The sequence below is a fragment of the Neopelma chrysocephalum genome, unplaced genomic scaffold (genome assembly GCF_003984885.1).
Source record: "Neopelma chrysocephalum unplaced genomic scaffold, ASM398488v2 Primary Assembly neopelma1_26b, whole genome shotgun sequence".
NCBI classification, from domain to species: Eukaryota; Metazoa; Chordata; class Aves; order Passeriformes; family Pipridae; genus Neopelma; species Neopelma chrysocephalum.
Window position 1 is genome coordinate 2,736,616 of NW_020897696.1, and position 25,723 is coordinate 2,762,338.

Sequence of the window (25,723 nt, forward strand, 5' to 3'; positions counted from 1 at the left end):
TAGATATGTTATATAAATAATATCTTAAGGCCTTTATACAATTATTTTTCCCAGAAACGAGTATGTACATTAAAAAATATAAAATTTGTTATGATTTAGAAATTCAATATAAATTTATAGATCAATCCAATTAATAAATCATATAAAATTAGGTATGTTATATAAATAAAACAATATTTTAAAGCCTTTATAAAATTCTTTATTTCCAGAAAGGAGTGTATGCGTGTGTATGCAAAAAATTTGTTACCATTTAAAATTTTTATATAAATTCATACATCAGTCTAATACATATGTAATATAAAAATAGATATCACGTGTTATGTAAACAACATCTTAAGGCTTTCATAATATTCTTTATTTCCAGGGAGGAGGGGTGCGGGTGCGGGTGCGGGTGCGTGTGCAGGGGGTCCGGCTGGAGGGAGGGGGGCGGGCGGGGCGGGGCAGGGGCCGCGGGCGGGGCGGGGCGGGAGGCGGTGGCGGCCGCCCGCGGATCGGCCCGCTCGCTCTCACGGCACTGCCATGGCTTCGCTCCGCTCCGGCCCGGCGTGGTGGCGCGTCCTCTCCCTGGCCGTGATCGGCCCCGTGCTCTGCGGCCGCCCGGGGAGGGCAGAGCCGGAGCCAGGCCCGCCGGCGGCGGCGGACCCGCACGGGCGGCACCTCTACAGCGCGGAGATGCTGCGGCACGGCGCCGCCGCCGCCCCACACTTCGTCATGTTCTTCGCCCCGTGGTGGGTACCCGGGGCGGCGGAGCCCGGCGCGGCCCGGCCGGCGCGGCGCTCTCCCGCCCGCCTCTTCCCCGTTGACGTGGCGGCGGGAGGTGGCGGGGCTGGCCGGGCGGCGGCGGGGGAGGCGGCGGGGTCGCGCCGCCCCGAGCCCCGCGGCCGGGGGCGGTGGGGAAACAGGCGGGGAATGGCAGCCGGAGGCTGCGGGGCGGGCTGGGGACGGGGAGCTGGAGCCTCGCGTGTGCCCGGCCCGGGCCTCCGCGGCCGCGCTGGCCGCCCCCTGCACAGAGTCACAGAGTCAGTTGGGTTGGAAAAGATCTCTGAGGTCATCGAGCGCAACCGATCGGCGCCCGGAGCCGCTCCGTGGCAGCCGGCAGTGCCCCCCGCATGGGGCCCGCGATGGGAGCCGCTGCGCCGATCGGTGAGGCTGGGTCAGCCCCGGTCCCTCCCCGGGCTCTGTTTCACGCCGTTCCTCAAAGAGACCAAGAGCAGCTGCAGTTTGGCGACCGTCACTTACTTAGCCTGTGCCCCCCAGATGCTTTCATTGCAGACTTCATGTTCTCTGTGCAGTCATGAAATTTAAAGGCGAGTTTGCAAGTGAGAGCTGTAACTATAGTGCTGTGTCCCCAAGGCCGCAGGTATCCGAAGCAGAGCTGGACAGTTCTCAGGTTTGCAAGAGACCTGCTGATCTTCTGTCCTGGACTGGTACATTTGGCACAAGAATGGTTGAGAGGAATGAGGGAACAAGGCTTTGCTGGATATTCCTGGTCAAGAGGACAGTACTTCTCATCTCTGGGTCTTTCTAATGATTGTTCAGAGTCTCTTTTCTTTACCTCTTCCCCCACCTTTTTTACCCGACTTACTGATGTCCAGTAGAGGTTATGGAGAGTTTTGTTGTTAGGGTTGTTTAGTTGGGTATTTTTGTTGGTTTATTTTTTTTTCTCCCAAGTTTTCTGTAATTTAGCTAAAATAAGAGAAAAATGTGCAAAAGTTATGTTTTGATCCAAAGTTATCTGTTGCTATACAATGCTATTTAGGCATATGAGAGTCTTTTGAAATCAACAGCAGAAAAGCATTTCCTTTCAAAACTGAGGAACTATTTTTGTTGTTGTTATTAACATTGACTTATTTACGCCATGTGAAAATGTTAAGTGAAAGCTTCAAAGAGCCTTTGTGCTCTGAAAATCACAAAAGTGGAAGGATGCCTGACTTGCTGGTGTAGTGCCTGAGAGTGCTGTAAGGCCTGAGAAATGCCCATGCAGAGCAGGAGTGCTTCTGTTCTCTTCTGCTTTCAGGTGATGGTATCTGTGGTTGTCCACACTTTGGGTGTTTCACGGGCACCCCTAAAACCAGATGAGGTTTTTTTTATCCTGCCGCACTGTAAGAGACCCTGTGCCAAAAGGGCTGTTGCAGAGTCCAGTGTATGCTGCACATCCTTGGTATGAATCAAAGGGAGTGCTGTCCTTGCAGACTTGGATCATGCTGTGCCTTTGGGAGGGCTGAGGATCTCTGCCCAACTTAAGTGTGAGGGACCTGTGTTGTTTCCCAGACTTGTTGAGCCTTCTCTGGATGTTCTTTTCATCCTTAGCAAATGTCCTCCAGCTCTCTGCGTCTTGGCTTCAGGGCCCTTGGTCTAGACTCCTGGCTGCTGACAGGCAGCAACAGGGCCAGGTTTCAAGTCCAAGGGGAAGAGAAGAACAAAGGGAACATTCAAGTGCCTGAGAGAGGTGCTTATACACACCAGTAGTTTTATTGTCAGTGCCATCAGGGGGCAGCCTGACAGTCCTGGAGCTCTTGCCCCAGGGTGATGTGCGAATCTCCTAATGCTTCTCAAAGACTGCCCTCTGTAGTTACAAGGGAGAAGCCCAGTAAGGGGCCCACTGTTCAGCTAGGATTGTCTTTCAGATTTATATGGATGCTGCTAATGTTGCATCATCAATGCTTCCAGTAAGAGTTGGGTTGGAGCTAATGTAACCCTTCTCTTTCAGATTCTTGGAAGAAATGTTCCTGAGGACCTTGCTCCCAAATGGTGGCAGTACACATGTGGTCCTACATTTGTGTCAAATATTGCAGGATACTCCAAGAAGAGAGCATTCAGAGTCATTTGCTATCAGATGTCATAAGGTTTTATTCATAAGGCTGTCCCACTTGGTAGCTACCCTTGAAGACAGAACAATGAGCAGGTTACTGTCTTGGTGGCACAAGATACTGAGTTTTTCACCATGCCAGTTGCGTCTCTACAGAGGAGCAAGAAGGTTCCTGGTTCCTTAGCTGGAAGGAATCTGAAATGAGTAGTGTCACTACGTTATTTTGACTCTTACAGATCATTTCAACATACATTCTTTCTTGGTAAACCTCTGGAAGTCTGCTGAGCTGCAGCAGACGTAATCACCAGAGTTTGTTGCTGTTGAATTGAACTCTGTTGACTGGATTTTACCTTAGCTGGATTCTTTTGTCCAGAGCAAGACTGGTCCTGTGCTTTTTATACCATTATACATGTCTACATTTTTAATTGGATAAGGATTTGTGCTATATCTTGCTGTGGAGCTGCCCTTGTTGAGTGCAGAGCTGAAGCTCTACTGGTGGCTTCCAAAAATGTCTGTCCTCCCCACTGACTGCAGAGGGCTTATCAGTATCTGCAGGTTTGATACATATTCTCCTTGTGTACCTGTACATCCCTTCTTGTCCTGGCCCAGGAACTCTGTCATCCAGTGTTGCAGATGAGAAATGCTGACACTGTGGGAGAAATGCTGACCTGTATGAGGCAGAACAGCCTGGTACTCTGTAGATGCTGCCACAGCAGAATAATCTCTGAGCACGAGCGCTTGTGGCACACAGTTGCTCAGAATTAAAATGGGCGACCTGTCCTGGAAACTCTTACAAAAAATGTTCTTCCACCCATACCTCTTGACCTTAGTGGTGTACAAGAAGCAGGGTTTGGGGTTAGTTTTTTGGTTCTTTTTTTTTTTCTTTTTTTTGGTGGGTCTTTCCTATGGCCTTGTTAGTCTCTTTTGGATCTTCATTTGTGTTTGTAAACAGAGATTATGAATGTTTGCAACTTTCTAGCCCATGCAGGGAGGGAAGAACAGGACTCATCATTGATGCCGAGCTCTCCATCGTCCCCATTGTGGGGACCAGCCCCAGATGTGGAACTGGCAGCTCCTCCAACCCCACTGATGTAATGTAGAGTAGTAGCAGTGAAAGACTGTGTAGGTACTTGGGGCTGCATCCATCACACAGGCATGTAATGTTGCATGGTCTTGCTCTCTTTCATTTTGATGTCCTTGGGTTTTTATATTTTTCAGCTTACAAATTTCAAAAAAAGTATTTTGGGGAAATGTCTTGTATTTCCTTCTATGTAATATTGATTTTATTTTTTTTTCTTCAAACTAGGAATGACTAACTAGTCAATTACTGATTCAGATATGAACATTTTTCCTGCTTTATTTCTAATTTCTAATCCAAAGAAGGAAAGGAAAGGAAAGGAGTGTGTATATCAGAGATCACAGTTCTATGTATGGACAAGGCAGCTCTGTTGCACTTAAAACACAGCGGGTTAATTACTTGAGATTGCCTTACCTAGTTTTCCATGCTCTGTTCTGTAACACCAGCCAGTATTCATTTGGTGTATAGAATCACTGCATCTGCTCAGGGAAGGAACCAAGGAATCTAAAATCCTCCTCTTAATTCAAGCTCCATGAAAGAATTGACTAGGGAGGGACTTTATTCAGAAGTTAAATGTTTAAGAAATATTTGATTTTAGTAATAATACATTGTATTCCTTCATGATAACAATTCAGAATAAGATGCCATGGGAGGTCGTATTCCTCCACATAGTGGGAGCATGTGTGACCCACTGTGCCTGACTAACATTCTTTATCTTAAAGTAAATCTCAGGATTTTATTTTTTTTTCTCTTAATGGTATCAGAATACCTGGAAAGGGTGTGAGTACATGCAACTTTTCTACAAGTGTATCCAAAACCATTTGTATAAGTGAAACTGTTTCAAGTGGGAGCAACTTAAAAAAAAAACACCAAAACTGGACAGCCTCACAGGATTTTTCTAGAAAGCTGGGAGAATGACAGTGCTTTTATTAATAGCCTCACTAAGTTCAGGGGGTATTCATAGGATTTGTAGTGTAAAAGGGTAGTAGCAAGAAGTTACCGGATCTTGCTGATTTTCACTTGAGATGCGTTTGCAGCATGCTAAAGTTCTTAATAGTATTTGCTGTTGCTTAGCGTAACAGGGCTTGAGAATGGAAGACTTCTGATTTAACTGATTTAACTTCTGATTTAAAAATTTATTTTTAAATTTATCAAAATTACTGTTCTGTGTATGACTTTTCCATAGATTCATTTTGCTTCAAACGTGAGCAGCTATTAAACAGTATCTCATTCCTTCTGTCACAGGTGTGGACACTGTCAGCGTCTCCAGCCAACTTGGAATGATTTGGGAGATAAATACAACAACATGGAAAAACCACAAGTCTACGTTGTTAAAGTGGATTGTACTGTAGATATTCCACTGTGCTCTGAATTTGGCGTACGAGGGTACCCTACGTAAGTATAAAAGGATGTCTGCTCCTATTTTTCTTTTTTAGTTTTCCATGATCCTCTGCCAATTTCTTGAAGCTAACTTCTAAGCTGTATTTATGGTGGATTTCTTTGTAGCCCCTTGGATCTGATATGTTCATTTTAAGCCTTTTTACCATGTTGCCAAGTATCATGTGATACATACTACTGTTACTCTTTCATTTTTTTCAAGAAACTCTTTTATGTCTTGGACAATGTCTATGTTTAAATGAAGTCCAGAATTGTCCTTTTGTTTTCTCTGGGAGTACCTCTTTCTCAGGCAGCAGTACATTATACATCTGTGATATGCATGATAGAGCTGGTTTCTGGTAACGATACTTTTAAAAATAACTTGTCACCAGTTTGTCAGGACTCTGCAACATTCATAATTACAGGTGTTCTGTTAGATTCTTAGTGAACTTAGTACTCATAAAATGATAAATAGTATTACTTAGCATAGCAGGGGTGATGTTGTACAGACTTTTTTCTAGGTAAGTTTTCTTACCTTGGTCTAGAAGAAATTAATTTGTATTTTAAGGTTGTTATGCTTATCCTGTTATAAGGGATGTGTGCCTTACTACCTCAACTTTGGCAGAACATGATCTAGACTATCTATGAGAGGTTGGTGCTTTGGGGTTAGACACGTGTGTTACTTTTTTAACTGCCAAGAAGGAGCAAAAAAATATTTTTTTTTCACTTGTGTCTTCTTTAAAGCTTCTTGCAAAAATGGATGGGATCCTTTCAACTGCTTTATTAAGTACTCATCTTAGTGGGGATAAGTGGAGAATGTAATAATTTCTAGCCCTTGCACAGCCTGTATTTTTCAGTTTCCTTCCCTTTGCTCACTTTGTCCAGTGTTTTTGCCGACTCCAGCTACAGCCTGAACTTTTCATGCGCTCCTGGCTGCACCCACTTGGATGCAGATGAGTATGACTGAGTAGAAGTTTAGAGTTATTAATAGCATAGTCCTTGTTGAGATAGGAATTGTCCTTAAGGGCAGTGTGTGGCTGAGTTCCACTAGAAATAACTTTTCACCAAGAAGTAGTGCATATTACAGCTCTATTTTAATATCTCCAAAAGTTAGCATTGGTTGTCTTGGCATATTTGAATAGATTAGATTGTGGTGCTCCTTGTAAAACAGAAAGAGTGGCAGAGATTTTTAATAAGGAAAAAATCAATGGATGTGTAATTGCTGCATTTTTTTTCCTCTCCCTCTTTTTAAGGTCATTGAATATTTATGAATAGTTAGTGCTTGCTTTCACCTACTTGAAAAATATAAATAACAAGGCAGTCATCTGCTAGTCATAGAAACAGAGATAAAGGGGAATTCATTATATCAATTCTCTTCCTGTCTGAGTCAGTTTTAAACTAGTCTGTTTTTAAAACTGTCCAGCAAGGGAAATTTCACAGCTTCCTCAGGCGCAGAGGTATTGTCTCAAGTCCAGGATGTGCTGATCCCTACACTGCTTTTCCAAACACCTGCTAAAGGAAAGGCTGCATCCCCTTTTCATCCCCTGAGAATCAAAGTGGCTGAGCGGGTCCCTGCACTTGTTAGTACAGTTGTTTCAGGATTATTTCGTGCTGCAAAATAAATACTGTCAACTGAACCAGAGAAAACTTAACCTTGTTTGAAGAAAATAAAGGTGCAGATAGTTTTTTATGCTGTCACCTTTTTTTTTTGTTAATTTTGAGCAGTATTTCCATGAGGTGTGCTTTAGATGTTCTTTTGTTTAATTTTTGTTGTTTGCTTATTATTTTGACTTTCTGTCATCACAAGGAACATTCAAGAATACCTTAAATAGAAATGACAGTGGGAGTTCCTATCTCTTTTGAATATATTTGCATTATGTGGTTTTTCAACACTTTCATATGTTCATTTTTTCTGACTGTGGAACAAGAAGAGAGAGAAAAACATTTTAATAAACAAAAGAAGCTGTACAAAATGACAGCTTGGCAAGGGGAACTGAGGGCTAGTAATTGAAATTCTGATTTTCTATAAAAAATAAGGCTAGGTCAGAATTCAATATTACCCCTTTATCAAATATAGTTCAAATTTTAATTTAAATATTTAATAGTAGAAGCTTTACATAGTTTATGGAAAAGTTTTGATAGCAATTATGAAATGTTATAATCATGAAGTCTGAATCCCTACAGGCAGTCACTTATCTCCTTGTCCTATTGACTTGCTTCAGTGTGTTTTTAATCAGTTTAATACCACATGAAAAGTTCTGCATTCCAAGAGCAGTTGGGGAACAAAAGGTGAGAAAGAAATTTGTGGGAAAATAAGTGCTAGATATTTTTCCTTTAGTGATGAAGAGAGGTGAACAAAACAAAAAGGATGCTTTTTGCCAACTGAAATAGGATTCACAGAACTAAATGCTGCAATTTTTAATGTGCTCTTGCTTATGATCAAAGTAATATTGAGCTATGTTGGTTTTTAACATGGTATTTCTTTTTTGCTGTTTTAAAAATCTCCTTTACATGGGAATGAAAAAATTCTACCCATGACCCTTTAAGCTGAGGGAGATGCCTGATGCTGATGTTAATAGTCAGGAGATCTGTTACTGCAGCCTGAGCTGCATTGCTATGGATTAGCAAAGCACATTGGCTTTCTGAGAATGTTTCCTGTGTGAAAATTTTTGCCTCACTCTTTTCTCACATTTTGATCCTTTAGCCTAAAGCTGCTTAAACCAGGACAAGAACCTCTGAAATACCAAGGCCCTAGGGACTTCCAAGCACTGGAAAACTGGATGTTGGAGAAACTAAATGAGGAACCATCTGTAAGTGAAAAGGAAATAAGAAATGGAAATACTCTTTTCTGCAGACTTACTTTTCTATCACTTCTTAAAGTTAGGTTTCATTTTCCAGGAGGAAATTGCTCCTGAGAATAAAAGTCAGGTCACAATATGAAACAGCTTACACAATAGTCAGAGTAGTAATTAAAACTGTCATCCTGTGACCTGACCTCTGTTTCCTGTATTTAAAACTGCAGTACATAATGCAGTTTAATGTTTATAATTTTAACATTTTAAGATACAGTTCTTGGTGTCAATTCAGTTGACACCTGTAGACCATAGCAATTTACCTGTAACACATTATAAATTGCATTTGTGTTGGGCTTACTTACCTCTTCAAACATGGATGCCCTCTTCAGCTCAGTTACTACCTGTTAATGTTGTGGCCTAAAGAAAAGGTTTAAAATAATTGGTTAAGTAAGATAAGCTAATACCACCACTAGGAAAACCCTTGAGTTTAGGGGTAGCATTCACATGTAGTAGCCAAGCCTTGCCTAAAATGAAATTTGTGATTGCTGTTTCTAATCAAGATAAAGCTTTATGGATTGCTGACCCACAGTTAGAATGTGATTATATTTAAACAAACATTGTGTTTTTAATAATTAAACATTAAATGCTAAACTATTTTAAGAAATGTACTTTGAGGTTCTTAAAAAATTCTTTCCAGCTCTAACCCTAGTGTCTACAAAGTATTCACTTGATATTGCTGAAGTGCCAATGAGTTTGCTGTAAGTTATACATATGAAATGTTTGCTCTATTCCCATTGTTGCTGTCTTCATGGAGCCATTAGGTAGACAGCATTCCTTCTGGTGTTAGGGGAGCAGAAAATAGCTTTTGCACTAGCTATTTTTAAATAACCCAAAGACCGCTGAAACTGGTGTGATGGCAGATGTGGCTGATGTGAGATGCTATGGAGGGACTGTTACGTAATTTAAGTGTATTGATATATGGTGATGTGATGACTGCCATAGCAATTACTGTGCTCTGTGAATGTACTACAGCACAGTGAAAGACTGTTATTCCACTGACTGTGATAGCTCTTTTCTGTGTGGCGATCTTTTTCACATTTTGCTTTCAAATAGTTGTTTGCTAGGAAACATTAGATACCTAAATCAAGCTAAATAAGAACATTGCTTTAGGAATTTAAAATTTCAGGGTACAGAGTCTACACGACTGTCACAGGACAGTGTGATAGAGTAATCAAATATTGTGTTTTTACTGTACAAGAGAAATAAAAGTTAATTTTTTTCATGAATAGGATCCAGAATCTGATGTGGAACCACCAAAAGCCCCTGAACCTAAGCAGGGAATGTATGAACTCTCAGCAGACAATTTCAAGATGCACATAGCAGAAGGTAACTGGGGTTTTTTTATAAGAGAAACTTGCTTACAGAGACATTAGTAGTGAGAAGTCTGCACCAGGAATGTTAGTTTTCAGGGGACCTCCTTCACACCATTGTTTTCCCATAATACCAAGTGAAAGAGGATGAAACTACAAACTGTATAAAAATGCAGTAGTTTAATTACATATTGCAGACCATGAGAAAGTTTTAAGTATGGCACTCAGAAGGCAGTAAAATGGTCCTAATCACAGGGAAGAAGCTAGTGGGGCTTGCTCAACAAAACTGTCTCTTTTCCCTTATTCAATCACAGCCTTGCCACTTACTTTGTGTTTTTGCAAGTCCCATTTCCTCCTTCCCTAGGAGCTGGCTTTTCTTCCTCCCAGGCTGTTATTCTGGATAAGTATAATCCACCCACTTCCTCCTTACAGCCCCCATCCCACTCCAGTCTGGCCCTTTATTTGATATTGTTTAGCTTCCTTTCTCCAGAATTTAATGTGGGCAAAACACTTTACCTGTTTGCCATTTCAAAAAATATTTTGTCTGGAAGCCTTAAAATTAATTCGAGGAGGGATACCTAATATGGGAAATTTTAAACCCCCCCCATGGTGTTTTTTAGAGAATGAGCAAAATGTTACAATACAAACTTTGAGCTGGCATACCACCAGATGATCTTACTATCTCTGTCTGTTATCCAAAAAGCAAAGGCTGGATTAAATTAAATGTCTGTGCCCATCTGATACCACTAGTGAGGTAGATACTAGAGCTTCTTAAAGTAACTATGAACTGATTAGAAAAGTTTTCAAGTGTAAAAGAGCATTTTGTGCATCTAACTTAAAATTTCCCACCCTGTGGGGCTTAATGAATGAAATCAAAATTCTTAATGGGTTTTCCTCTAAGCCATCAGGGAGATGCTAAGCATTTATCAACTTTAATATCTTCTCAGATTGTAAAGTTCAGTGTATGTATAAATGTTTTAATATTTTTATTGTAATATTTTTATTATGTATCCATTTGCCTTCATAGAGGAGACATTCTCATGGTTATATCTGATGGTTGAGGAGGTTTATGATAATATATAAATGTTGTCCTCTCTTCACTTCAGTTACAAAAAGTTCAATGCCTAAATTTAACAGGAGGCTTAGCAGTTACACCTGCAAGGTTGACTTTTGGTAGAATTAAACATTGAGGTAAATGGTTAGGCTAAAAATATCAGTTTTAATATCTCATTTGTTGGGTTGAGATTGTGAAGCTGTTTGGATTTTCGGGAAATTTGGCAATGCTGTGGGACTGCATACAGTATTGAAAACCTAATTGCTGAAGTATTTTGTCCTGGCCTTTGATTCACAGTGTTTCCTATCTTTAACTCAGGAAATACCATGATAAATTTGCAGGCTGAGATTAGTAGCTAGTCTTTAATTGCAGCCAAGTTCATTCCAAATGAGTTAAATATTTTTTTTTTTAACTTAAAAGGTAATCACTTCATCAAATTCTTTGCCCCTTGGTGTGGTCACTGCAAGGCTTTGGCCCCTACCTGGGAACAGCTGGCTCAAGCCTTTGAGCATTCGGAAACTGTCAAGATTGGCAAGGTAGGTGACGTGCTCTTAGTTGAAAACGTGGTTTGTGTCAATAAATGTTTCAGCCTAGGATCATGTTTTTTGTGCTATAATTTGCAAATAGCAACTGTTTTGTCAACCTTTAAATCCTTTTATAGTCATAGTTTCTATTTTAATTTTGAGGGGTTTTTTTCTTGCACATCTACAGTTGACAGGACTCCCTCATTTTCAGCAAGGACTTGTTACAAACACAGCTTGCTCTCTGTATTTCAGAGAGAGCTTGGAATAAGGCTAATACTTCAGATGCAAGGAATAATATTTTGAGACTTGCTTTTTATTATGTGTCTGCTTTGTCAGAATTTGCTAGACTTCAGTATTTATTTTGAGTGAGAAAGTGACTTTTAATTTGTTCTTTACAGCACTGGGTTCCTTCACAAGCTTTAGCCCTACAGGGCTCCTTATGATGAGTTATTTCTTTGTGGGTTTTGGGGTTTTTAACTCCTTACTCCCATACAATTTTTAAAGGTTTCAGAGGGTCCTACACCTTAAAAATTGATATCTTGTCCTGCTTTACTATTTCTCTTAGGGTTGATAACCAGGTTCTGTGGTGTATTTACCATGGGAGCTTGTTACTTGTACGTGGACTGACTTCTGTGCTGAGGTATGGAGGTGGTCTGGCAATCATAGTTACTGGCTTTATTTGCTGACCCATACCTAAGTCCAGGTGGCTCATGATGGGAATCCCTCTGCCCACAGTGGAAATCTGACTGTACTAAACTTCCATGTCCTTAAGCTTTCACAGTTGTTCCACTGATCAGAAAGACTGCATAACAGCAGTGTTGTCAGTCCTGCAGAGGGACTTTCCCTCTGCTGTCTCCCCTGCCTCTGCCCTCACAGTACTTTCAGCTGTATTAGGGGTGATGAGCTTGACTTTTTTTTTTATTCTTTATTTTTAATACTTTTGAAAATCTGTCAATTCAGGTACGCTGTAGATGTACAGAGCAGGTCCACACAGTTTAATTTTAGAGGAGATATATATGTGTAAGCACAGTTGATCTTCAGAGAAGACATACATACATACATCTATATATATATATACACATATATGTATGTATATATATATAATTTTGAGACCTGGTGGATATAAAATTAGAGAATAAGGTATCAGAAGCTATTTCTCCCTTATTCGAGACCTTTGTTTGCTGTCCTAAGAAATCTGTGCTCAGCTTAAGTATCTTTTTGAATTTACCATTCTCTGGTACCTGGAGAAAAATAAACAAAGAATTTTCAAAATTTCTGTTTTATTTAGTTGTCCGTCATGTTCACAGTTCATATTATGGAGAGTTGTTATGTAATGCAGCCACCAAGATTTGTCTTGATGCCTAGGCAATTTTGTGTAACTGTATACCTTGTGAAAATATTTGAAACATGTCTTGGCTAAGATTGTAAGTCTGTAAGTAAACAGGAAACACGGCTGTTTCTAAGAGGGTTGAACCATGACCTTCATCTAATCTGCAGGAATAGTGTCTTAACACTGTTTAATCTTTAGAATTGATCTTCAGTGATCTGGAGCAAAGTGTTTCTAATGTAAAATTCAAAATACAAGTGCTGTGTTGAGCAAAGGCTGCAATGCTTAAGTTATCTTTTTTTTCTGCTTCAAAAAAGATTATACACTAATAACTTTACAGATTGGTTTATGACGTATTAGAACTGAATGTTGCTATGCACTTGGAGCTTCCCTTGGAGTAAAGTTAACTTTCTAATAGTTGACATGTCTTCTGAAGTCTTTAAAGAGTAGTCTTTCAAAAAATGAATGAGCCAATATGTCTTTGCTTTAAAGCTCTCTCACATTAGTGTTTTGTGTCTCATTGTCCATGCACTGATTTTATTAGCTGAGAATACCAAGTACTTTTAAATTGAAATCTTTAATTATGTCTTTGTTGTTCTTTGTAACTGCTATTACTTCCTTCTAGCCTCATCCCTCCTTAAAAAAAAAAAATAAATCAAACACACACACACAGAGCCTCTCAATTATATAACCAAGCCACTGTTTGGAAGGCAGACATAATCATTCTCAAGACAGTACTTGGTACTGAGTTTTGCCAAGCCATGTATTGCTTGTTCCTGTATTTTTCTGAGATTTTAAACAAGGGAGGCTGTGATGCTTGTTGTATGTTTATTTTAAGCACTGAATAGTTTTGGGGTTTTTTTCCCAAAATGTAGGTCGACTGTACTCAGCATTATGAAGTCTGCTCTGAAACCCAAGTTCGTGGTTATCCCACACTCCTCTGGTTTAGGAATGGTGAAAAGGTGAGTCTGCAAGTTCAGCAAAAGATCACACCATTTTTTTCTGAATAATACTTGGACTGTGCTTGCATTCTGGAAAAAAAGATCAAGTGGGCATATACAAAAGTCTGCTTGTGAGAGAAATAATGTTGGAGGTTCAGTTGGGTACTGGAAGAGGTAGACTTTGTCTGCAGATAAAAGTTGGAGGTTTTTGCTCCTTGTGTTTTGCAAATGACTGGTATAACGTTCATAAATCTGAAAGCAGTATCTCCAGTTACGCTACCATGTGAGAGAATTCTGGGTTTACTTTATTCTAATACTTTACTTCCTGTGGAACATAATAAACATAACTGAAATAGAAATAATAATAAAGTATGTAATTTTCACAATGTGTATCAGAAAGTTGTCCTCTGTAAATGTTGCCCATTTGCTGAGTGATGTCTAGAGATGTAAATTTTCCCTCTTATAAATCTGAACACTTCATATGACACTGTGAGTGAGAATCCTGTGGGCCCACTTGACGTTTTTCCTTGCAGCAATTGAAAGATTTACAATATTGTGAAGTTATGGGGAAATAAAATATTTATAAATACCATGTACATGAACAGCAGTAAATAAGCTAAATATAAATCGTAGTGTTATTTATAATGTATTTCACAATTTCAAGATTAATTAAATGTATTCAATGGATATTAAAAACAGGTCCCCAATAGAACCCAGAACATTTCTAGCTCTTACCTGCTAGGTTGGGGGGGTTGTTTTTTTGTCCCATTCATCTTGCATTCCTTTTTGAACATTTACAGTATTGGAGATGTAAGTTTTGCTACTCAATCCAGTTTAGTGGCTGTTGCTTGTGGCAGTTTTCTGGCACTCTAAAGAGAAACTGGCCGCAAGTACATACCAGTGCATGTGAGGTTTGCTATGAGCATCCCTGCAAGATGAGGCATTTTAGGGAATTTAAATAAAGCAGCACCTGCACTTTTGAATCCCAGCCTGATTCACATAAGAAGTATGTGGCCTTGTTACCTCTCGAGCAGCAGTGCCTGGCACATGTCAGAAGCAGAACTGGAAGCTGAGGGAGTGCTCAAATCAAGCACGGTGGCATGTCCAAGGCAAGAGGTTTTCAGTTAATTAAACTTTTGTCTTTGTATGATGTGAGTTGGAAGAATGTAAAGTGTTCTGCTGTTTTTTTCAGAATGGTTTCCCACCTGCTTTATTTTTATTTTTCAGACAGCTACAGATGGCAAGATAATTTGCCAGAACAATACTCTCTTGATATAGAAAAGTTAGTTTTTCCTTGACAAGCCAGATCAATTTTCTGACCCTTTCTAATAATTGACTTTTGAGTTCCTCAGAGTTATTTGAATCAAGAATGCAGTGAAAGAAAAAAATCACCGCTGTTGTATTTGGTAAAGCTGAAGCTTAGCCATTAGTCCGAGCAATGTATTTCAGTTCACATCGAACTGTCTTTTCTCCACTGGCAGTGTGGTATTCCCTGGTGACATACTGCCACAGCAATCACATGTTCCTCCATGGCCTGATACAATACATTTTAAAAAACACAAAACAACCCCAACAACTTTCCAACAGTCTGGTCCAGGACTTCCTGAAAATCTCTGGCTGCTGTGATACTGTTCAGTAAGGGGGAGAACTGCTTCAGTCATCCAGCCTTGTTATCCATGATACCATCATCTCGTCATAACTGAAGTCTGGTATGACACCATCCCTTTTGGTTAGATGGGGCAGAAACCCTGGGAGGAATCAATGGGCGCTGACCCTGCCCTGCTGAAATGGATACAAACCAGTAGGTACAGGCTTCTTGCATCAGCTTATATTATTTTCTTAGTCACTTAGAGCCAGTGCAAGGAATTACATAATTACAAGTAACATTATCAATGACAAAGAAAGAAAAATGTGTAGAAGGAGCTTCAAAGGTATAGGAAAGTTGAGATGTTTGTTCTTCCTTCCAGTGTATGGAAGATTGTATGTTGTTTCTTGAGTCTTCCTCATCTGCAAGTGGAGATACATCTTGTCACCCATGCCTCCTGGGACCACATCTCAAGAGTTCTATCCAAAATGGATATGTAGTACCTCACAGATAGATCTTGAACAAAGAAATAAGTATTAATTTTCACAGAGAGCCCTGAGGGCAATCACACAAGAGCCAGGTTGGAGAGGGCCAGCAGTGGATTTGAGACTAGAAGCTGCTCACAAGTGCTCTGATTTCTTGTTCTGTAGAGTTGTGAAAGTACCTGAAATATGGGGAAGCATCTAAAGCAAACTGTGGCCTCTCAGAGATCCGGCTGGTTGACTGCTTTATGTGCAGGTTAAAACTTAACTTTCCTGAGAGTGGTGGTGTTGGAAATGTTTGCCCGCAGCAGGCACCTGTTGTCTCTTGCTCCCAGGTGAACTTAGGTGCCCAGAGTGTACTGCCTTACTATTTGGGTTTTCTGGAGATGGGTGACAAGTGTGTAGGCCAGAGGAGTGCCTGCAGTCTGGTGACATGCAAGTTAAGGTTTTCAGCCCTGTCAAAGCACTGGGCAGAGCTCACGTGGTAACAGAGACCACCACCAAACAGGGATGGATGTGTTATTGTTCATTGCAGTAGCTTTAGGTTCAAAAAAATAAAAGCTTGAAAAAGCTGACTACAGTGAGAGAAGAAGGTCAGAGTGGAAAAGTGTCAAAAATTTGCTTCTACATTTCTAAAATACCTTTCACTTCAAGGAAATTTTAGATTGTTCCCTTTTGCTACAGAAGAATCTAAGGTAAAACCTAAAGACATGGAGTGAATGGAACGTCATGGAGAGGTTTAAAAACTAGATAATCATATTTATTATTAATATGCTCATACTTGGCAATCTTATGTTTTTCTGGTAATTATTTATTTGCTAGATTAATTGCATATACACAGTTGCACAAACTATTTTATAATTGTAGGGTGACCAGTACAAAGGGAAGAGGGACTTCGATTCCTTAAAAGAATATGTGGATTCCCAACTACAGAGCTCTGGTAAGGAGCCACCAGCAGATAAACCTGCTGAAGCTCCACAGCCACCTCCAGAACCCACCCATGTTGAGGTAAGTGCTCCAGTACTTTGCAGTGATGTTAAGTGTTCAAACTGTTTTAGCAACCTGTCCAAGTCTTCCATGAGTTTTTCTCTCTCTGATAGATTGACGATTTCTGGATGTAAACTGTACCAAATATTTTCTTGGTCATTTTTTTAGTTGTTAATGAGTGGAATCAGATCACAAATCCTAATGATACTTTTACTAAACTGATGAATTGGAGAAGGAAAAAAAGATCTGGCTCCTTTTTCATGGTTGCAATAAATTGTTTAGATAGAGTGGCATAAATGTGGTCTTTTTGGTCCATGGAACCGCTGGTCTCTATGACAGCATGTTTCATCACTATAGAGAGGAACATTTCTCGCAAGATTCTCACTTGAACCAGGGAGATGGTGCATGCTGCTAAGCCCCTAAAAGAAGCCAGGGTCCTATACTTAGCAACTATCTGCAGAAACAACGAACAAGCAAAGATTATGAAGACCAGTCTAGATATGGTAAGGTAATGTGTCCTGTGATAAGAAAAGTCCTTGAGGTTGGAGACTTATTCTAATCTTGGTTGTAGGAGCTACAGGCTTATAAAAGTTGCCAAGACATTGCCAGGAATAACCTTTGCGTAGTTGTACTTCTTGTAATTTTCTGTGTTTTCTAATCCCTTTGGCATTTCATCTGCCATTTTGTGAGATGAATGAAAAATTGGTGAGGCTGATTTTCAAGCGTAATTTTTCATTAAGTCTGGAAAACGTACTTTCTTACTTTCTGCCTAGAAAATAAGGGACGGGGATTTACACTCCCTTCTGATGTAGAATGAACTTAAGTAATTAAGCATCAATAATATTAATATAAATACCATTTATATGTAGCTTCTTACAGTTGATTTTTCCAGCAGCATTACCCATCTTGCATAAAGTGGCTTACCAAACATTATAGACCACATAGATTTGTAATTTTCGTACCCTTCAGTTTTTGTTGGTTTTTTTTAGTTGACCTCATAGTTGGAAGATCCTAACAAGCTGGTGTTAGTACAATGCAGAAAGTAATTAGTCGTCTATTTTTATAGAAATAACACAAACCAGACATGACACAAATTCCCACTTATGCCTTGCATTCACCAGCACACACACAAACAGGAAAGGATTGTGGAGGGATTTTTCTGCCAAATAATAGTAGACAGACACAGTGTAGGACTCAGCTTGTCCTTGCAACTTCACATTGCAGCTTTGGATGCCATGGCTGCCTAGTCGCTCATTTTCAGACTCCTTGATACTGGTTTTGTTTTCATGAATTTTGAAACAAGGGGCCAGCCCATGTAGCCAGCAAACACTGACTGCATTTGCCATCAGCTGAACAGAGCTGGTACCACAGGCAGCAAAAGCAATGAGTTCCAACTCCAAATTTGTGTCCCAGTGTTGAGCCCCTGCATAGATTCCTCCATGTCTTACATAGGCCAAGTACTTGCCAGCTGTTTTATGGAAGCTGTACTTTTATGTCCATGAGAATTCTCTTCCAGACATTGCTAAAATCAAAAATGATGCAGGTGGGTTAAGGTAGTATGACCAGCAGATACTCAGATTATGTGATTGCATAAGATGTCTTCTTTGAAGAAACCAAGCTAAAATTGAGCTTTCTGATATTAAATTTATTTTTGTGGTTATATAGTTCACATCAATATTCTGCTAATAATCTACAGATTTTTAAAATTTGTTTTACTGTGTGAATCATGGGGAAGATGTTACTTATGGGGTTTTTGGATTTCATATCTTATATTGTAAATTAAGTTTGGAACATCAGTTTTAGATATCCATTTAGGAAATTCAGACTGGAAGAATGTTTATTTACTGCTCACTTTTTGCTTCATATAATTATTTGTAATTATTAAATAATTAGAAAGTATAATTTCTAATTTCTAAATAATTCTTTAGAGATAATAACACTTCAACTTAATGAGATAATTTCATGAACTAACAGTTATTTAGAGAAATGTTTAAAGGTGCTGGATAATTTGTAATGTCAAATTTCATTGTGGCTTTATAAAACTTACTGGGTGATGTGATCTTGTTTTTTCTTCTCCTTTCATTTGAACTTGAAACTTTTATAGGCATGACATTTATTTACTTGTTTTTAATCCCTCCCACCCTTAAGGGTTTCACACAAAAAATGAAGTTTCAGTTCTGTGCTGTCATATGAGAATGTAAGCAATGTGCTGTCTTCCCATCATTCCCTTGCTTCTGATGTTATCAGGAGAAAAAATTGTTCCTGGCATCCATAGAAGTGTGGTATTATGACATCCTCTTGACAGGCAAATTTGTGTTTCTGGTAACAGTTTTTACTGTGTATGCAATGCAGGGAGAACAGCTGTTGAGACATCACTAATGCACCTTGAATACCTCATTAAAATCTCAGATGGCCATTAAGTGCTTGAAGCCAACTTCTCTAAGGGCTGTTCCCTGAAACACAGTGTATTCAAATGAAGGTGATTTTTTACAACTGAAAATTTGGATACAGGCAAATCCCCTGAAAATAGGGAAGTTCTGTATCTCCAGTTATGGATGAGATTCAGTGTGAAATACAGTTTTCTCTACATTTCTCTATGGGAGGAAAGTAGCTGAGAGGTAAAAGTGAGGTCTACTGCTGCTACTCTTGTTTATATTAATAATAATATTATCTTTTCCAGTTTCAGTTTCCCTTTTAGGTAGGTAAAAGCTAAATTGGCTGATGTTGTATATATAAGAAGTTTTGACCTCTTTTTCTTCTTTTTTTTTTTTTTTTTTTTTTTTTTAGCAGGCTGCAGTGCTCTCTCTCTCTGAAAAAGACTTTGATGCAACCATTGCTAGAGGGATCACCTTTATTAAATTCTACGCTCCATGGTAAGAAGTTTGCGCCTGTTGTTGTTTCAGGATTATTGTTAGTCTAAGCAGTGAGGGCATTAGTCGCTGTAGGTCTTAGAGTTGTGTGTAGTACGGTATTTGTTGTCTGGATCTAAACTGTGAATTAACTGAAGAATGTGTGTGTTGGCAAGAGTTACAGCAGAAAAGCTCAATCTGGTTTTAGCTCTCTTGGGATGCCTCTCTGTGGAAAGGCTGACAGAGATGCTTTACTGTGTCAGCTTCAAGGTTCTGGGGAACAAGGAGAGTGAAGCTTTCTTTGCAGGCTTAGCATGCTCCTATCCCTTCATTAGGATGAGGTGAGGGGAGCGTATCTCCAGTGTTGAGAAAGGAAAGCATGCTGGCTTTTGGGCCCTCTCCTGCCAAAACCAGCCTCTCTTGGAAGCCTCATTTAAGCACCTGAGTTTTGATACAGGCTGTTGAGCTATGGATAATTGCCTGTTACTCTTCAAATAACTGCCAAAAAACTAATTTGCACATGTGACAATTTTAAGATGTTCTTAAGAGTGTAAGTTCATGTAGTATGTTCTTATAGTGACCCAAGGTAGAAGTGTCCAATACAGATGGCATAGGTGTAGACACCCAATGGAAGGCACTGGAGGGGGAAATTAAATAATGTCCTATCTGACATCTGCCATTACTGGTATATACAGCAGAGCCTGGGACTCCAGCTGGGGTAAGACCTCAGTATTACAAACTTGTAGTACAAATATTTCTGCCTTTTTCTTATTGTTCCCTTTCTGAGAGAAAAAGAAAGTTAATCAGTTCTCTCTCTGGTTTATAGAATTCATCTTATTTGTGCCTCCATTGAATTTAATGAAACTGGCATGCCATCTTGCTCATCCATTGCCTGGTCTCTTAGCCAACAGAAGGAAGTCTAGTGTAGGGGAAGAGATTAAAATTAAGCTGTATGTCACTGTGTGGAAGATAACACATCTCTGATTTCATCACTAGCCATCCCATTAATGTAGTATATAAAATATAAAAAAATCTTTTGTTTGGGGTGGTAAAAGGCCCCATTACAAGGTAACAGAAGCAAATCCAACTCATATTTAAATGTGCTCAGGCTTATCAAGATATTAACTCTGACAGTAGGCATGCATGTAGGCAAGAAGTACTGTAGGCAAGAAGCACCCAGGAATGTTTCATTTTATGTAAGCTCAATGATGCAGTCTTTTCCAGTGTTGTCACCCTTTTCACTGCAGTGTCGTTTGCTGCTTGAGAGCCATTTCTATGCCTTCTTCCATCTGAAAGATCTGCTTTTGGATGTGAGCAAGGATTTTCCACCACTTGGTTAAGAAATACCCTACCCACAGCGCACACACCCCTTCACGTTCACTGCTCTCTCCTCACTCCCTTCATCCCTTCTGTGCTCAGTGAGGGACTGGGATTGAATCTGTGCCTGCTGCTACTGTGCCACTAGCAGAACGGGCTGGTAAATTCAGTTTGCACCTGTGCATAAAGCAACTCCAGTCTGATTTCTGAACCTAGGGCTTGTTGGCATATCTAGGAGTTCATTATCTGAGAAACTTTTTCTGGAAAATTTTGAGATTAAAAAATGCTCCCTTTTTGATTAGTTTTTATTAATAATACCATCTCCGCATCTCATGAGATATTCATGGGATGCTGCCATTTAGGATCAATGTTGGATGGCAGGCTAAGAAACGGTGGTGGTTCAGAATGTAGAGTCAAGTTCTTAAACCAGTGTGTGCTCCCTGGCTGCAATGTTCAGAAAGCTACTGTTTAGCAAAATGCTTCCTATATTTATATAGCTGGTATCCTAGTTTTAGCTCCGAAAGTCAGGCTTATGTATACAGTTGTAGTACTCTCCGTATAAATGAAATTATTCTCTTCCAAGTGGATTAACTTATGTAGGGCTCAGCAAACACTATTATGTTGCTTGCTAGTTCTGTCTTTCAGTTAGTTTTGGATAAATATTAATGTTAACTTGCATAGTAAGCATAAAATCACCCTGTTCTAGTAGTTTTTGTGCATGGTCAGAAATGCTTTCATACTGTCACTGTGTATTTACAAGGTGGTTTAAATATACACGGGCTTGCATTAAGAAAACTTTTGCTGAGACATCTTTCATTATTTTTGTAAATGCCCTGATCCGGCCTCAAGGCAATTATGGGGCTGTTTTAATAATCCAATTAAGGTGCAGCTGGGTTAGAACAGAATGAGCAATGCAGCTTTAAAATCTAAAGTGCTTTGGGAATTCTTCTTGAAGGCAGTAAGAAGTTCACGTTAGGAAATTGGCTAAGCCAAGTTCAAAATATAAACAAAATGAATACTTTACTATGCATTGGTCAAGGAGGCCATTAAAAACTGGAAGAAATTTAATAGGGAAATTAAAATATCATTTAAATAATTAAACTCAGGCTATGTAGCTTTAGCATAACTGGCATATGCTACCTGAAAACTTAATTTCTACTACAGACATTCTGTGCCTTCCTAAAAGCATGTTTGTTTTCAAGAGATCCCTTTTTTTTTTGTTGTTCCGGTTAAATATTCTCTGTGCTTGTCTTTATTTGGCTTCATATTTCTTTGTGGGGTAAAATGTTAATGCACCGACATCTAGAATACCATTCTAGGCAAGACTAACAAAGGCCAGAAAGTATTTCAGTGCTTAACTTAAATAAAATCACTTGTTTTCTTAGCTCATTTACTGACATAATAGTGCAAAGGACTTGGAGGGCCAAATCATTAGCAGATAGGAAACGCACCTAGTTAAAGCAATTGCAGTAAAACAGTAGAGATAAACTGGAAAGTATATCTGCTAAACAAATCTCCCTCTTTTGTTTCTAGGTGTGGTCACTGTAAGAACTTGGCTCCAACTTGGGAGAATCTTGCCAAAGAGCAATTTCCAGGTTTGACTGATGTCAAAATAGCAGAAGTAGACTGCACTGTGGAACGTAACGTCTGCAACAGATTTTCTGTAAGTGTGGAAGATCTGAAATGAATGGGATAGTATGGTGTACCAAATGTTGGAGGCTCCAGCGTGCAGCCAAACTGGCTGCTGCAGTCCAGGTGCCTGGTGACCGTGCTGTTTGTTAGCCAAAAAGAGGCAGTTCAGAACAGCACCTGCTGACACCATTTCTCTCCTGGACTGTTTGTTCAGACTTGGTCATTCTTGTTATTGGATAAAGGTAAAGAAGTCCCTATTTTAGGAAGCCTCCCTCTGTGAAAGCACCAAGGCAGTCTTGTGGTATCTGAGGGAAAGTTCTGTTCCTAGAAAAAAAAAAGTCTTTCGGTGCTGGTAGGCAGACAATTGAAGACAGAGCTGGAGCTGCTATCCCAAGAGCCTAGAGGAACATGTATCATCCTATTCACTTAAAATGTTCAGACATTTCAGATTGACATTGAAAGTTCTGCTGTGGGTTTGGGTTTGTGGTTTTTTTAAATTAAAATGGCCTATTGTCTGAGAGGGCTTCAGTGGCTTTTCATAGTCGGGTAGATATGAGTGATGGATACAAGTTTGAACATTATTAAGAAGTTTCCTTTTTGTATGTGTCTTTTGAAGGTACGTGGTTATCCTACACTTCTGCTTTTCCGAGGCGGAAAGAAAGTCAGTGAACACAATGGAACGAGAGACCTTGAATCACTGCATAGCTTTGTCTTGCGTCAGGCAAGGGATGAACTGTAATAAAAGTCTAGATGCTCTGCCCCTGGCTGTCTTTGTACAGTGGCTGAGGGATTTCTATCTTTGCTAATTTTCAAATAGTGTATTTGGGGGGTGGGGGTAGGGATTGGGGCTTTTTTTGTTTCTTTGTTTCTAGGAAATTGAATGTACTAAACATTGGTATCTTCCCCTTGTGTGTGTGTTAAAGACATACTACCCTGTGTGTGAAGGAAAACTAAGAAGTAGCTACTGTGCAAATTGGGAATATTTTCAGCATTTCTGCATTCCTGCAATGAAATGTAAATGGTCTCCTTTGAGACTAAAATACATTAAGAAAACCAACTGAAGGGCAGCAGTACAATATTTCTGTCTTCAAGTTAGATTTGGTTAAAAAGTAATCCTTACAAACTGCTCACCATTACTAGAAAGGCAAAAGCTACAGCTGCATTGAGTCACTTTTGCCTCTACAACTGTACTTAAATCCTATTTGTGTTAATATAGCTGCTGAAAGGTTGAAAACACACACACCTTTGGAAGATACCAGGCCCCCATGAGCTGGTTGTTTCCTGTTAATCCTCTCAGCATGGGAGGTCTAGCCATAATGAAAGTGACGGTACTGTAACATGTGCCTGAACATTACTGATGTCACAGTGTACATGTGTCAGGTGGATTTTTCTAGGCTGCTGCCATCCAGCTCCAGAGGTGCAACTATGCTCTACTTCTATAGAGCCAGAGTGAATAATAGGTGCTGTTATACCTGCTCCGTTAATAGTAAACGATCAGTTAGACTTCCAAGCTGATGATGTGTTTCCTCGCCTGAATCCAAACTTTGTGCTGGCCTGCTCTTTATTCAGAGTACTTAGAGAAGAACAAGTAGGACAATGTTTAATATTTTTTTCCATTCAGCTGGTCTATAGTAGCGTAAAATAGTCCCCCCCCTCTTCTTGAGCCTTAACCTTTTTCCAACCAGTAAGCATTGATGAGTTTGAATGCTAGGGCCACGCACTTTGCAGTATCTTGGATTATAATATGAATCTATTCTTTGGTGCATAAGAGGTTCCATGTTAGATTTAATGAAAGCCAAAGAATTTACATTGCAGAGACTGTCATGATACAAAGGCAACAGCAAACCAAGGACTGAATTCTGCTGTCTCACGTGCACAGAAACTCATGGAATGAGGATAGCTACAGGCTAATTTGACTAATCTGTCAAGATACTGGGTTTTGTACATCATATGGAATAAGTTGGGTTGTTTTTCTTTTTTATAAAAAAAAAAAAGGCAAAACATCCATGAACTTTTAAACCAGTGAATTTCTCCTGGTACTTCACTTCATTGTCTGTCCAGAACTTTTGATTCTGTTCAATCTAAAAATGTGTGAAGGTGAAAAAGTCACAGTGAAAGCTAAGTGTTGTACAGGCAGATGCATTGGAACAATGTGTATACTTCTGCCTTACAGGAAGCCTTTATTACATTTTTAACAACTTTCTAGTGAAGCACAATCTCATGAGTTTCTTGTATAAAATTAAAGTGGTACAATTGTTTACACTGAGATTTTTCTAAATAAAAACTTTTTAAAAAAGCAGTCTTTCTATAAATGATACAGAACAATGAATATACAGTGACAAGTGCAATAAATTATAGCTTGTATTTACAAGAAGCCTTTTAAATGCAAGTAGAGGTAAGTGCATTTAATACAAGTTTAATATTGATCAAAACAATTTGCTATTAGCTTCTGCTAGACAAACCATGGCTACACTGCATATCCTTTAAACCAGTTTTTTAGTTGTGTGAGTTGAATGGAAAAGGTTGCAAATGTTGTTGACATTCTGTCTTCCTGTAAACAAACTGTCCAGCTAGAGAATGAATGGCTCCTAAACTTTTACATCTGAATTACAGCTTTAGAAGTGTCCTGACTTCCTTCCTGGGCAACTGGTAGTAGATGAGGCCACCTCGTGAGGGGAGGGGAAGGAAGTTGCATAAGAACAAGTGTATAAAGTTGCACTGTTCAGTGAGTGAACTGGCAAGACCAGCCAGGGTCTGAGTTCATGGCAGTGTTTCTAACACGTGGTGCAGACAAGCCATCTTATGCTTGCAGGATCAGAGTAAAACAGTGCTTGGAGCATAAGAGAACTGAAAGATTTACTTTGGCACAATTTTGGATGCTTACTGTCATGACAGCTGTCAGGAGGAGACTAACAGCCTAGGCATAGTAGCTGTTCCTTCTGGGCAAAACGATCTTGCATGAGGCGTATGCTCTACGACTGAAGTGCCAACACTTTCTTTAGCTTCTCTGCCTCTCCCCCTCGTCTTCCCTCCCTACCCCCAAGAAAAAGACCTCACTTTTTTTGGGTGTTGTTAGCCCATCTGGTAAAACTGCAGCACATGTCCAAGCAACTGCTAAAGGCCAAGCTGCTATGTGAGATTAAGACCATCCCAGCCAAATAAAGCATGTGTGGGCATATTGCTGCTGCCGCTGAGCTGAGCAGCCACCGTGGCATAGGGTCAGTCTGTAAGAAGTCTAGCAGATTGTTCACACCCCAGGGGGTGGCCCCCACACCCTGTCCTCCCACAAGGCACATACATGGTGTTCTGAAAGGTGGTTTATCACATGCTTTTCTCTCCAAGCTCCTGAAAGCAGGGAAGGTTGTATGAAAGTTCATGGTAGCATCACAGAGTCCACGTGAAGACTGTTTGTCAGTGACATCCACAAGCTCTTACTACCATATTCCTGTATTTCTTCAAGATTACATTAGAATTATCATCAAAGTAAAGAACAGATATGGCATTTAGTTTGGTAGGTGCACAGCATGGTTTGGGAACATAATCAGGATTCATAAGATGAACCTGTTGCCAAGAAAGAAAACACAACTGAGACAATG

General features: G+C 39.8%; 2 protein-coding genes across 2 annotated transcripts in view; one reads left to right on the forward strand and one right to left on the reverse strand.

Moving 5' to 3' along the window:
* Positions 1 to 481: 481 nt before the first annotated feature.
* Positions 482 to 24,417, forward strand: TXNDC5 (thioredoxin domain containing 5). The gene is made up of 10 exons (XM_027676221.1): positions 482 to 728; positions 5,133 to 5,282; positions 7,969 to 8,074; positions 9,349 to 9,445; positions 10,904 to 11,019; positions 13,210 to 13,296; positions 16,210 to 16,350; positions 19,120 to 19,202; positions 22,029 to 22,158; positions 22,744 to 24,417. The coding sequence occupies exons 1-10, from the start codon at positions 520 to 522 to the stop codon at positions 22,864 to 22,866; spliced, it is 1,242 nt and encodes a 413-aa protein (XP_027532022.1). The 5' UTR covers positions 482 to 519; the 3' UTR covers positions 22,867 to 24,417.
* Positions 24,279 to 25,723, reverse strand: part of BMP6 (bone morphogenetic protein 6) — an 87,291-nt gene continuing 85,846 nt past the window's right edge. Inside the window, exon 7 of the mRNA XM_027676220.1 lies at positions 24,279 to 25,688. Within this exon, the coding sequence (XP_027532021.1) occupies positions 25,539 to 25,688 (150 nt within the window). The 3' untranslated portion in view covers positions 24,279 to 25,538. The remainder of the gene's footprint in view (positions 25,689 to 25,723) is intronic.